The sequence below is a fragment of the Silurus meridionalis genome, chromosome 18 (assembly GCF_014805685.1).
Source record: "Silurus meridionalis isolate SWU-2019-XX chromosome 18, ASM1480568v1, whole genome shotgun sequence".
Classification (NCBI taxonomy): Eukaryota; Metazoa; Chordata; class Actinopteri; order Siluriformes; family Siluridae; genus Silurus; species Silurus meridionalis.
In genome coordinates, this window is record NC_060901.1 from 9952100 (window position 1) to 9965363 (window position 13264).

Below are 13264 nucleotides of genomic sequence, written 5' to 3' on the forward strand. Positions count from 1 at the left end.
TAAAATTAATACATGTTTAGACATTTCCACATTCCACATGCCCATATTGGACTACTGAACCTCTAATGGGCCCTGGATATAATTATGTACCTATGTGACTAATGATGTTATCACTTTATTATGTTTATTGGCACTATCCGAGCGATTCACTTCTGACATCTTTTTACTTATTGCATATTTATTTCATATTTGCATAATTTTTTTGTTATTAATTTTACCTGTTGTTTACAGATATACTATATCGATGATGGGTATGTTTCATGTCCACTATTTCAATGGAATTTAGCATGTGCAGGTGGCCAGGTGGTGTAGGAGTGTAACGTTTAAATGTGAGCATCCTTCAGAACTCATGTGTCCTTTCTCATCCTGCTCTGCCTTTACAGGAGAGAAAGTAAAGTAAAGTGTGACCTTGGCAAATATGAAAAGGCCATGCTCACATCACAGACTCCTGCGTTTGTTATTTTATGAGCTAAATTATTCAAGTGTGCTACTGCTCTGAACATGTGTGTGGTGTCCTCTTTGTGTACCTGTGTACAATTTGTTTGCTGTACATTCAGATATGTTGAGTGCTTTCAATTATGTACATAAAATGAAGAGCTAATTAAAAGAAAAGGCGACCACATTCCCTTTGCCATGCTCATTGTGCCTTGACAGAAATGTGTAGTCTACTTTATGACAAATGCCCTTAATATTTCATTCAAAAGGAAGGTAGAAGTGGACTGATTGGGTGCATTTATAAATGGCAATGACCTCTTAATGCACTCTGAAGCACTTTAGTACCCTTTCGGGCTTTACTCATTCTCGTCTCCTCACTTCGCACATTCCAGTGGCGTGAGGGACAGTGAGAATTGATTGGCCTTTTAAAACCCCCAATGACAAAATCACACACACAATGCTGAGGATGGAGCCACCAGGAAGGAGAAAAAGAGGAAGGCCAAGGAGGAGGTTTATGAATGTGGTGAGGGAAGACATGCAGGTAGTTGATTTGAAAGAGGCAGATGTAGAGGACAGGGGGGTATGAAGACGGATGATCCGCTGTGGCGACCCCTAATGGGAGAAGTTGAAAGAACAAGAAGATGTAAGTTTGTGGGCGATAGTTTGTAGACACCTGACCACAAGATTCATATGTGCTTGTTGAACATCCCACTAGGTTTTAAAGTGTGGTTGTTAAAATTTGTGCTTATTCAGCCACAAGGGTGTGAGTAAAGTAAGATAGTGATGTAGGGTGAGGAGGTTTGGAGCGCACACAACATGAAGTACCAGGCCATGCATTTCAAACCTACAGTAGGCCTTTAGTGATGTCCTGCCTGAATCAATCCACCTACTATCATTATGATGCCACGACAATAGAAACCATTAATATTATAGAGAAACGTATAACGTATAATGATGCATCACAGAGAGATAACTCATGCAGCTTGAATGAATGGCATTTCTAAAGCAAGAAACCCATTGAACACAATTCTACAAGTCTCCTTTCACTGTAGCCACAGCTGCATCACCTGCATACATCATCTCCAGCAGAAGCATCAATATTAACCTCATATAATTACCCAGAGTTTTTTGTGCATTTGTTCCATGCATTACAGTTTTCCTGGGGATTTAAAATTGTCACTTTGCGTAAATACTTCAGAAAATAAAGTGCAAAAGTATAAATGGTTCACAAGTTCATAATTTAAATTAATTTAATTTTAGTTTGTTAATTATCAACTGTTTTAAACTGTTTTGACTGACCTTTCTTCACAATGTCCAGCTTTTCTTGAAAAGTCTGTCTTGAAAATGGTCTTGTAATATATCTGCGACCAAATACATTTTTTCTCCTCTGTCAGCCATTGTGGAATGAACAACAGCTATTAAATCCACATGAATATATTTGAGCTTGTGCAGTTTGCTACAGAGGCATCCATTAAATGTGCTGTTGATATAGAGGGCTTATAAACAAAAAAGTGCTTTAGGCTAGAGAGCAGAGGGCAATGCTACAGAAATAGAAGCAATTTTGTGCTGCCATTTTTTTCTCCTTTTGTTGTCAGCTGGCTAATTTAGAAATCGAAATGAATCCATTACAGATTTTAGGCAGCACAGCTTTTGCAGTATTACAGAGCAGTAAGTTTGACCTTAATCTCATGAAGAGATACCCAATAAAAATGCCAATCATATATTTTTTTTCTCTCTGGCTCTTTCTCTAGAACTTGTGTAGGAGGTTGCCTGCCTTGTGTTTACCCAGTCGGTGTGTTTCTACCTACGCAGAACCCCTGTAGAGAAAATGCCACACTGCTGCGACGTGCCATTTCCTTGACTGTTAGAGAGAGAGAGAGAGAGAGAGAGAGAGAGAGAGAGAGAGAGAGAGAGAGAGAGAGAGAGAGAGAGAGAGAGAGAGAGAGTGTGTGTGTGTGTGTGTAGCAGGGGGTGGGGGGTTTCTGCAGCTTCATCCTCTACCTCAGTTATAGCCATATGGATAATCTCTGCAATGCCTTTAGGGCACCAACATGTGTTTGGAATAATGTACTGTACTTATCTGTTAAGATTACAAAATGGATAATAATGAACAATTTATGTTAATCATTTCTCTACCCTGACTAACAGTGTCCAATATTGCATCATTATGAACATCTTTAATATACTGAACATTGGCTTCAACACTAAGCATTATGGTTAGGCATGAACTATGTGTATGGCATTTTTGGTTAAAGGTTTTGCCAATAGATCAGCATTGGGATTATATTAGGTAGTATTGCTACTAATATAATCTTTGCTCCCCAGTTTGATCCTGTAACTCGGGTTTGTGTTTATGTGAAACTCCACATGCGTTACTTGTGTCTTCATTGGTTTGTTCCAAAAAGATTTGTATGTAAGTATATGGACTGGTGTGAATAACTGTCTAAGTGTGCATAATGCCCTGTCATGGCATGGTGTGAAATCCATGATGTATTCTTTCTTCATGCCTATTGTTCTCAGGATAGGCTCCAGATCCACTCAAGCAATGACCAGGTTAATGCGCTTGCTGAATATTGATTAATGAGATTGGAGGTGTGGGAGACAATAACTGTAATGAGCAGAACCACCAGAGGGTATGAAATCTAGCCTTCTGCCACAACACTGTCATCTTTATATGCTAAACGCAGTAAGGCAGTCTAGCAAAAAGGAAGAAACCAATGCATGTTACTAGTACGTTCACTGATTTGTATTAGTCTTTGTGGTATTTTATCATACTGGAATGTTATTGTGGTGCAGCAATAAAAAAGCTCTGGGCTAATGATCAGAAAGTACTTGCTAATCTTGAGTTCATATCCTGGCATTGCCAAAATCCCACTGCTTGGCCTGTGATTAAAGCCTATAACCTTCAGCTGCTCAGCTCAATTGTAAGTACCTTTGGATAAAAGTATCTGCCAAATGTGAAAATATAAAATACTCTAGGCTCATTATTGCAATAGGTACAAAATTTTTGTCGATTTACTAAAACCATAGAGCCACAATGATACTATATGTAAGTTACCTGTAAGTGCATTTTGATTGATTACATATTAATTAATAAAAATATAATTGGGTCAAAATTCTGGGTATCAGTGATTCAATCTTAATTAAATCTATTTTGTTTGTATACTTTTGTTTAGTTTAGTTTTTGATGGCTAATAACTGATTATCAATATTTGGTTTTTATTATCTAATTCTTTTTAGGAAATTGCATTGCCACCCAACAATATAATTAAGCTTATGGCTAGTTTACTGAAATTATTTGTAATAAATGTAAATTTATTGCATGGACTGATGTATTTGTTTTTTAAATAAGATTTAAAATCAGAGTTCAGTCTCCAGTAATCACAGCGTCACAGCAACCAATCTTCCCAATTTGTATTCACCTAGTTTGCCCCTCAGCGGACACCATAGTTTCGAGTACGAAAACATGGAGTCCCGGAAGAGAAGAAAGTTGGCTCATAAGTAAAGGTAAGTTTGTCAAAATGCGACACTGTTTTTGGTCAAAACATCTTCACGCAGTGCAGGAGAGAGTGAAGGAAAATGTCGTCCTTGTTTTGGATGACATATTTTTAAAGCTGCGAGGGATTAGAAATGCCGGCTAACATCGACAAGAAACGCTAGCATTGGTCGTGTTGTAAAAGACTGACTGCTAGCGGTATAAGTGCACTGCGTAGGGTACGAGCGCCATGAGGTTTGTGCGCCAACTGTAGTGCACTATTTGGCTGATATATAGCGATTTGAGATACAGCCATAATGCTAGCTTGTTAGGGAGTTGATGTGGCAGACAGGAGGAGTTTATGATTTCACCAAAAAGAGGGCGATTAGGCCATGAGACATGTCAAACTACACGCAATGACACGTGAAATGTGTATGTTATTGTAACAAAACAGTAAAAAATTAAATAAATCGGACTTCCGGGTTGTTTGGTTGAAGGTGTTCTAGCTGTTTGGATTACAGTAATGGATCTAATAATATGAACGCATGATATGAAGAGTCTACAATATAAGTACATGTTTCTAAATCCATTTTAGTTGCATAGTTGTGATAGACATGATCACCAGGTGTACACATATCTGATGAGAAAACCAGAGCAATGGTGACAAGATTGAGAAATGGGATAATGACGTCATAAAAGGACTGTCGCTCTGGGTTATGGCGTCTTCGAAATGCCGTACATGTCAATGTAGATATCAATAAGCATAACTCACTTTATTTGATGGCTTTTTTAAAATAATGACTATATCTATTTTTTTTTTTTTTTTTTGCAGTGATGTGTTTTTTCTTAGAAATGAAGGTGGAAGGCAAACTGCTTTCTGTAACCTGAGAGAAGAAGGATTGAAGCTTTTGTACATCTGGCTTTTCATATAAAAAGCCACAATGACTGCTGAGGAGTCCAGTAAGGAGGTGGATGTGTGGTCCTCCATCCGCTGCCTGGGTTACCTGTCCAGTGTAAACCTGCTGGTGGCGGTGTGTTTAGGCATGTACGTACGATGGGAGCACACTTCCGAACCTACAATCCTGGTCATTTTTATTCTAGGTCTCTTTGTCTTGGGCCTTTCCAGCATCCTGTATTATTATTTCTCGATGGAGTGGGCCAGCCTGAGCCTGTTCCATCTCTGGTTTGGCTTTCTGCAAGGCCTTCTATGCTTTCTGAACAGTTCTTCTTTAGAGAATGATGTGAAGGAGCAAGTGACGAACTACCTGCTGTTGGCCAGCGTGGCTATGCGCTGTGTGTGGGCACTGACGGACCGCTTGTGTGGCTGCGTCAACCACAAGAGAGTTGTACTTACATCAGCCGAGGCTCTCGAGCTGCTGGGATTTGCCATAGCCAGCACCACTATGGTCCTCTACAAGTCAGCAGCAATCATCGCTCTTCTGGTTGCTTTAGGTGTCATTATTATAGACCTGCGAATGAAGTCTCTCTTGGCTCTTCCCAATCTCATCTGCTTTTCTGTAGTCACAGCCATCACTTTTTTCCAGGCTCTTCATGTCCAGGCAAACCCATTTACCCTGGGCTGTTACTTCGGACGGCTCATTTGTGAACCCTTGCTAGACGTGTACTTCAGCAGCCTTTCGGTGACTGAACGCTGGATGCCTTTTTTGTCAGCAGGCAGGCTGTGGCGCAGACTCTCTCTCTTCCCGCTTAGCATTGTGGAGCTAATGTTTTTTGTGCTTTGTGCCCTGAAACTGGGACACCTGGAGTTCTGGTACCTCGTTATCCCTGGATTTTGTGTGTTCGGCCTCTTCTGGGTGCTTTGCCACATGGTGTTCCTGGTCACGCTTTGGGGATTCCACACCAAGTTAAGCGAGTCCCAGAAGGTTCAGGCTGCCCAGCGCTCAGACGGGCGCAGTCTAGACAGAATCATGGCCTCCAGGGGGGTGCGCCACTTTTGCCTCATCTCCGAACGCCTGCTGTTTTTCTGCCTGCTCTCGACCGTCATCCTGGGGGCAGTGTCATGGCAGGTGAGTGAGAATTATGTAAAGCTGCAGGTGACTATAGTAGCAAGCAGGTGGTTTAGAGGAAACACTCAGGCTGTGGCTGTAAAAGAGGCTTAAACAGTTAATTAAACAGGTTTTCTTTTTTATGAGCTCATTCTTGCCACATTTACAGCCACAGACTGTTTTCTAATTCACTTTATTATGTTGTATTTATTGGTTTTAGTTTGTAATCAATAAAAGCTTTACTTGTTTTACTTTTACCTTTGTAAACAAATTCTGCGAATCGGTTGCGAATTGTTTAAATGCTAGAACGAATTGTTTATCCAATTTTGCACTACAAAGTTGTAATTTACTCGATATTCTGACATTCTTAACATTTACCGAAGCCACATAATTGGGTTAGAAAAACATTATGGTAATCAGACCAGATAATGGCTTTGACTTTACGCATAAAGTTGCGTCTAGGCAAGCTAACTGATGACAAGAATAATGAGGAGGATAATGACTAATCCTTGCTGTTGTTGATGAGTAAGTGGCAGAGTAGTGCACTTCTTCCTACTGATTCTCTTGTGTGAAATGAGGACAGCATGCACAACCGGCTGTTAGACCTTGGGCAGAAGTACCTTTTCTGACAAAAGCAGAGAACTACTAAGCGCTAATATAATGTGCTGTAAAATGAGTCATTCCAGGCCTTCCTGTAGGCTGTCCACTGCCAACGACTGTATTACTAGGCGGTAGTTTGGACTCGTAGACAGCTATTTACACTTGGTTGTTTTATACGTAACACGTTAGGATTGTCTAGATAGTAATTAGTGAGAATATTTATTTTTTAAATATTTTTTAGAATATTTAATTAGTGAGAAAAAGTGCAGGTAAAAATTCAGGTGGAATTTCACGAATCTGTTCAAACAACTTCTTGAAGCCTGTGAAGCATTTTAGACATTTAAATGTAATTTGCATACATCTCTTTACATTGGACAGCTTTCCATTTGCAAATAATTCTTGACTGGTTCTCAGAATTGGTCCTTTTTAATAAAAATAAATAAAATTGTTACTTTTACTGTGGCAAACATATTTTGCATAAACATACAAATGAAAAACAAAGTATTCAGGTGGTGGTTAAGAGTAATACGCTTATTAGCATATTATGCAAATTATTATAAAATTTTAGGTATGACTAACAGGAGAGGTATTTTTCTTCCATATGCAAGTCCATGTGGTCAGATTCTTCTTGTGGTCCATATACATGACTCGTAAAACACCCGGGTATAAAATGTTCTTTTTTTTTTTAGAGCTGATGATTAGGCTTTACATAGCTGACTGCCAGTATAACTGAAAGTTGTAGTTTTTGAATTACCACCTACACCAGCGAATATTTATCCCTGTGATTCATCCATATCTCGATCACCTAGCTTGCCCTGTGAGTAAGGTTTTCTTTTTTTCCCCTCTGGCTGCCATTTCATTGAGAGTTACGCTATGTCCAAGCTTTCCTGTTTGATATTTGAAGTAATCTCACACCACTTTCCAGTAATGTTACACAGAAATTGTATGTTCCTTTTTTTTCTTGTTTTGATGATGTAAATGCACTTTTTTGGCAGCTCTCTAATGCACTCTTCATGAGCATGTTCCTGGTGGTGCTGTCACTGGAGTCTCTGGTACATGGACTCTTCCATGAGTTGGGCAACTGTCTGGGTGGGACATGTGTGGGCTATGCAGTAGTCATTCCAACAAGTTACTGCAGGTAAGTGCAGCAGTTATTTTAGCTATATATCCTATATAGGCAAAAGTATTGGGAAACCTGACCTTTTCTGCCATATGTGGTTCTTCTCCAAACTGTTACCACAAAGCTGGAGGCACACAGTTTTATAGGATGTCTTTGGATGTATAATGAAATTTTGCATTCACTTGAACTTGGAAACCCAAACCTGCTCCAGGATGGTAAGGCTCCTGTGCACAAATGAGCTCCATGAAGATCTGGTTTACATGGTTTGGAGAAGAAGATCTTGAGTGGCCTGCTATAGAGCTCTGACCTCAACTGTACTGAGCACCTTTGGGATGAATTGGAACACTGACTGCACCCCAGACATCCTCACCCTACATCGGTACCTGACTTTACTAACACCCTTCTGGCTGATGAACACAAATGTGCACAAGCACATTCCAAAATCAAGTAGAGCATCTTTTCAGAAGATTGGAAGAAAATAAAAGAGGGACTAAAACATTTGGACTAAATGTGGAATGCTATGCTCAAAAAGTACATACCGTACTTTCGCCCTTTATACAACTTTTGCCAATATAGTGTATATACTATATCTATGCATTATGGATTTTTGGAACATTTGTTAAATGGTATTTGTGGAAAGATCAGTAGGCTGGGCATCTGGATCATATTCAGGGTGTTTGTTATGCCACGTTGGCCAGGAGCAAGTAGATTCAACAAACAAAAAACAAGAAAAAACACACTCTTATTAAATTTTTAGAAATCATGATCAGAATAATGCACTTCATTAGTACATTGCTGCATTCCCTTCAACCCACTGTGTAATATCTCTGTGTATGCTTTTTTTTTACATATTAATTTTTTTGCCCCTTAACCAAGTCAAGAAAAATCCTGGGCAAACAAGTGGTGTTTTTACATATCATTTGGACAAGATGATGAATTTTTGATTTGTCCACCTCTGTCCTGATGTAAACAGCACACACCTAATTTGTCCTTCATATTTCTACAGCCACTGCCGGTGTTCTTCTTTCTTATCTATTCATTGCAGGGAAATCATGCTGAGCAGTCCATTCAGACTTATGTTAAGACTATGTCAGCCTTATTTACAGCATCGGGAGAGTTTGATGACTGGAAGTCCCTGAATAGGTGATAGCAAATAGAGTGCAAAACTAATAAACTAATAGCTATTAATAAACATGGGTTAATACTGGTTGTGTAGGGCGTGCTGTCTCCTCTATATAAGGAGAAACTGTGAGTAAGGAGGCTGATTAGGATGCAGCCCCACAGCTCCATCACGCTCAGTATTCCAGCACACTGAGAGCCAGGTCTCAGCAGGGAGCTGGCACATGAGGGGAATATAGCAGGGTGTAATCTCCTGTCTGATGGGTGCAGATCATGTTTTTACAATCATGAGGGTTCCTCGGGGAGCTGAGGCAGGCAGAAAGGAAACGATACGGACAGCGAGACAGACAGACAGATGGCTGTAGCATGAAGAGAGACAGAAAGGACCATTTTTGCATATGCTTCATTTAGCTATTTTCACCCATTTCCAAATTCCACATTGGAGCCTGTATTTACTTCATTTTAAATACGGAATATAATTTCAAGTACCACCCCATTCATTGGAATTGTATAGAAAAGTGTAGCAAGTGTGTTTTTTTTTTTTTCTTGTTTTTTTTCTTCTATCTCCCTCTCTCCACTGAGTTTAGTCTATTCACACAGCTCTTTTGAGCAGGTTTTTTTCAGACGATTAAGCCCCATCTAAAACTAATATAGCTAACACAATTCAGTATGGCTACATTCACCTAAGTGTCTTTTGTAGTGTGTTCATTAATGAGTTTCATTAGCGGTAGAGAGTAGAGAACGAGCGGTGGAAAAGATCAAGTGAGACTAAAATTGAACAGAGGATGGGAAAAAGCGTAAGAGAGAGTTCCCAAGTGAAACAGACAGGGGAGGGCAAAATAGTAAGAGAGGAAGTCATTTTCACTTGAATAGCCAAACACATAGCCAGGTAGTTTTTACGGGTCAGTGTGTTTTAGATCTGCCATTTCAGTCTTCAGCAAGCACGTGTACGGCTACCCTGTTCCACACTTTAATTATACTCCTTGGGAAGGTTTCCTGGGTTAATGGGCTTTTTTGGTGGAGCTGTATCCAAGTGAATAGGGGCAGAAGGGTCATAAGAGCCTTTGGCCTAAATGTATTTGTAGTGCAAGATGCTGAATGAGGTTTATGGGGGAAATTTAGTTTGTTTCGTTCCTTATGGACAGGAAAATTGAACTTTCCCCTGGGGAAATTCACCTGGTCTGTGTTCTGTTCTATTTATTTTTCTATACTTCTCATCTCCTTTTCTGAGCTCGTACATATTCATATTGTCCTTTCACATTCCCTTCCCTCTCCTTTCTGTGCTTTAACAGTGCGGATGGTCAGCCTGTACTGCTTCCTCCGGAGCAGGTACAGGAGATGAACCTGCGCTCCACCTCAACAATTAACGCTGTCCAGCGCCTTTTCTCGCACCACCTAATCCAGACGTTCGGCTGTGACTACTCCACCAGCGGACTGAGCCTGGACACACTCCAGGGCAAACTGCGCTCCTTCTTGGAGCTGCGTACTGCTGACGGCCCCCGGCACGACAACTACCTCATCTACTTCAGCGGACACACTTTGCCTACAGGAGACTGGGCTCTTACAGGTCAGTCAGGGTAGGGACGTCGAAAACTCGTCTTAGAATACATTTACATTTGCGGCATTTAGAAGACGCCCTTATCCAGAGCAATGAATCAATCTACACTGGTACGCCAGATTACAAACTTAATATAAATAGCATAACCACATATTACGACGAGCCACTGCTAATGTACAAAGCTTTAAACAAAATTCTGTCTTGTGTATACTGAAAGTGTTTGCTAATGTTATTTATGGTACAGCATTCAGGGGTTATTAACTTGTTATACCGTAAATATAACTAATGACCTTACACCTTATGTTTTTCTGTGTTGTTAATATGTACACACTTACCTTTGCTAGGAGCCAGTTTTAAAACCTTGGCAGTTTTGTTTTAGCTGGTCTTTTCTTTAGTTTAGTTTTTTTTTTTTTACCCAGAAAGCTCTCCAAACTGTAAAAGAAATCATCTTATCTTGGCACAGTGTCTTCGCAATGCGTTATCTTCTTGTTTGTGTGTGCATGAGGTATCTCACCAAGCTATTAATCCTTATGAGCGATAGACAGAGTCAGAGGTCATGTCACACTGTTTGATCAGAGCAGGCTGGCTGGAAAACAGCCTCACACTGCTGTATAGGTCTAACTGCAGCATGCTGTGTCTGACAGACTGCCATACACACTCCATCACTAGCCCTTCACACTGTTTCTCAGTTTTGAGTTATAATAACTACTATCAGCTATAGCTATAAGTATAAGCTTCAACCTTATAAGTGTGATTTTTACTTCATACATGTTACCAGGAAATGTATTTCCATGAATTTGCTGTTCAGACTGACCGGAGAACTGACTGGTGTGATCTTATTTACAGTTTGTTGCATAGGTGTTCACCCCTATCTACATAAAATAGCCAATGATATTGATAAGTGGTGGAAGATCGTCAATATTAGTTATTGACTAATTTAAAAAAAATAATTTACAAATTAAAAATGTATTACACAAGTTCTGTGTAACCCATAATCCTGGTGCAACCAATTGCCATCATAACACAAATAATTAGCTGAATAGAGCCGGCCTGTATGGAGTATCATGTAACCTCAGTATAAATACACCTGTTCTTAAAAGAGCAAGGATTCCTAAAACTTTGGTGCACACAAACCATTTTAGTTTGTTATTTACATTCGTATGTGCACTTTAAACGGCTAAAAAAAATAACAAAAAAAACAACATGATCCTACTATAATGAAGTTGTACATTCTCAATTCTCAAGCCTCCTCCCTCTGACTGACAGTTGTTCTGTTTTAGGTGGGGAATGTCTGCGCCTGGGGCAGATCCTCGATTTGTGGAAGGAGCGCAACGTGGGCTTCTCCTCCCGCCTCATCCTGGTGCTGGATACAGAGAACTCTGGGCCATGGGTGAAGGCTGTGCGGAGGGTGGAGGGCCTTTATGTGGCTGTGCAGGGAGCCGAAATGAATTCGGCTGGGGATGCCGAGAGCCAAGACGCTCCTCGCCTAGGAGACTTTACCTCGGAGTGGGTGGAATACAACTGTGAACCGGAAAGTGGCGTGCAGTGGGGCGAGCGAGGGCGTCTCCTCTCCGCCGTATATGGCGTTTCTAAATGTTGGAGTGACTACAGGCTCCACCTGCCGACTGGCAGCGACGTGGAAAAGCACTGGAAAACCCACTTCCCTCGTGTCACTTACCCGCTGGTGTCTGTGGCTAATTGGTGCTGTGGGCTGAATCTGTTATGGCTTTGCGGTGCCTGCCTTCGCTGCTTCAGGAGGCTCAAACTCGGCTGGTTTCCTCCTGCTGTCCTCGACACAGGGCAGGGAATCAAGCTCGTTAGATCATAGATTTGAACTACGATCTTCGCAACTTTTTGACGTGACGTGCGCCTTATTTTACGTGCCTTTTCCTTTGTTTGTTCAAATGCTCATTAAGTAGGTAAAATGTTGTTCTGTGTAGGACATTGTGCATTTCATGGTCTAATTTTGGTGGCTGCATCCTCTTTTCCCCTGCAGTTCTTTGTTTTTTTGTTTTTTTTGTTTGTTTTGTTTTTTTCCCTCCTTGGACAGGGATGTACTTGACATAGCAGTTTAAATGATTTCCTCTGTGCGTTTTGATTAATTTAATTAATAATTTTTTACACCCCGGCGTCTGCGTTAATTTGGAACAAAACAATTTCTTATATCCGTACTAAACGACAATGAAGTTACAATATTAATGCTGTATTGTGTGGTTATTTTAATGCCACTGTCATCGTTTTTTTTGAATACCAAATTGTATTTTCTCCCTTTACTTTTTAAGTGCCTTTAACTTTATGCTTCCATGTTGACAGGAGGAAAAAAAAAAGCGGTTATTTGAGTTGAAAGTGCCACAACAAGCAGTTGTGGACTCTAAATGACCCTGTAGGAAACCTATTTTAAATTCCTATTTTGTCTCTTTGATGACAAATTTAGCAAAACAGGAATTAAGATGTTATTAGTGTGTGTTGTGTAGAGTGTAGCTCTGACTATCAGTTCCTCACTACATTAATTGATCTTTGGCGTGGGTGCAGGCTCTCATTCTGAGCCAGTGGGGTTTTCACACAAGCTTTGTACAGTTTTCGTATGTTATTGTATTCTCCTTTGACATAAATAAATGTTTTATTTAAACATATTTGAACAGTGAATTAAGATAATTACAGTGTTAAATGCTTATTTATCGGTAAGAACATCATTTTATCCTCTACATTCCCTAATAACACATGAACAAATTGTAAGTATGGTACATATGTGCTGCTGTTGCCATGCAAATATACTATTGCAGTTTTTTTTAACCCAGGACCGATGAAACCCTCTGTCTTGTGTTCCAGGGACAGTGACTAAAGCCTTGTTTATCTGCTCAGAGCTCCATGTAAACACGCCTTTAAGGCAATGCTTTTAAGGGCCATGTTAATGCTTTTTTTTATAGTTCAGGACAAGAGGTCTGCAAATA

At 40.1% G+C, this 13264-nt stretch overlaps 1 protein-coding gene across 1 annotated transcript; it reads left to right on the plus strand.

Moving 5' to 3' along the window:
- Positions 1-3842: 3842 nt before the first annotated feature.
- tmem168a (transmembrane protein 168a) lies at positions 3843-12946 on the plus strand. Its single transcript, XM_046873911.1, has 5 exons — positions 3843-3942; positions 4743-5937; positions 7512-7654; positions 10048-10322; positions 11594-12946. Exons 2-5 carry the CDS (start codon positions 4852-4854, stop codon positions 12139-12141), a joined length of 2052 nt encoding a protein of 683 aa, XP_046729867.1. The 5' UTR covers positions 3843-3942; positions 4743-4851; the 3' UTR covers positions 12142-12946.
- Positions 12947-13264: the final 318 nt, after the last annotated feature.

Excerpts from the sequence above, each read along its gene's own strand:
- tmem168a (XM_046873911.1), top strand. The coding sequence starts at position 4,852 with ATGACTGCTGAGGAGTCCAGTAAGGAGGTGGATGTGTGGTCCTCCATC. Across the intron at positions 5,938-7,511 it reads TGGGGGCAGTGTCATGGCAG|CTCTCTAATGCACTCTTCAT; the intron begins GTGAGTGAGAAT and ends CTTTTTTGGCAG. Across the intron at positions 10,323-11,593 it reads AGGAGACTGGGCTCTTACAG|GTGGGGAATGTCTGCGCCTG; the intron begins GTCAGTCAGGGT and ends GTTCTGTTTTAG.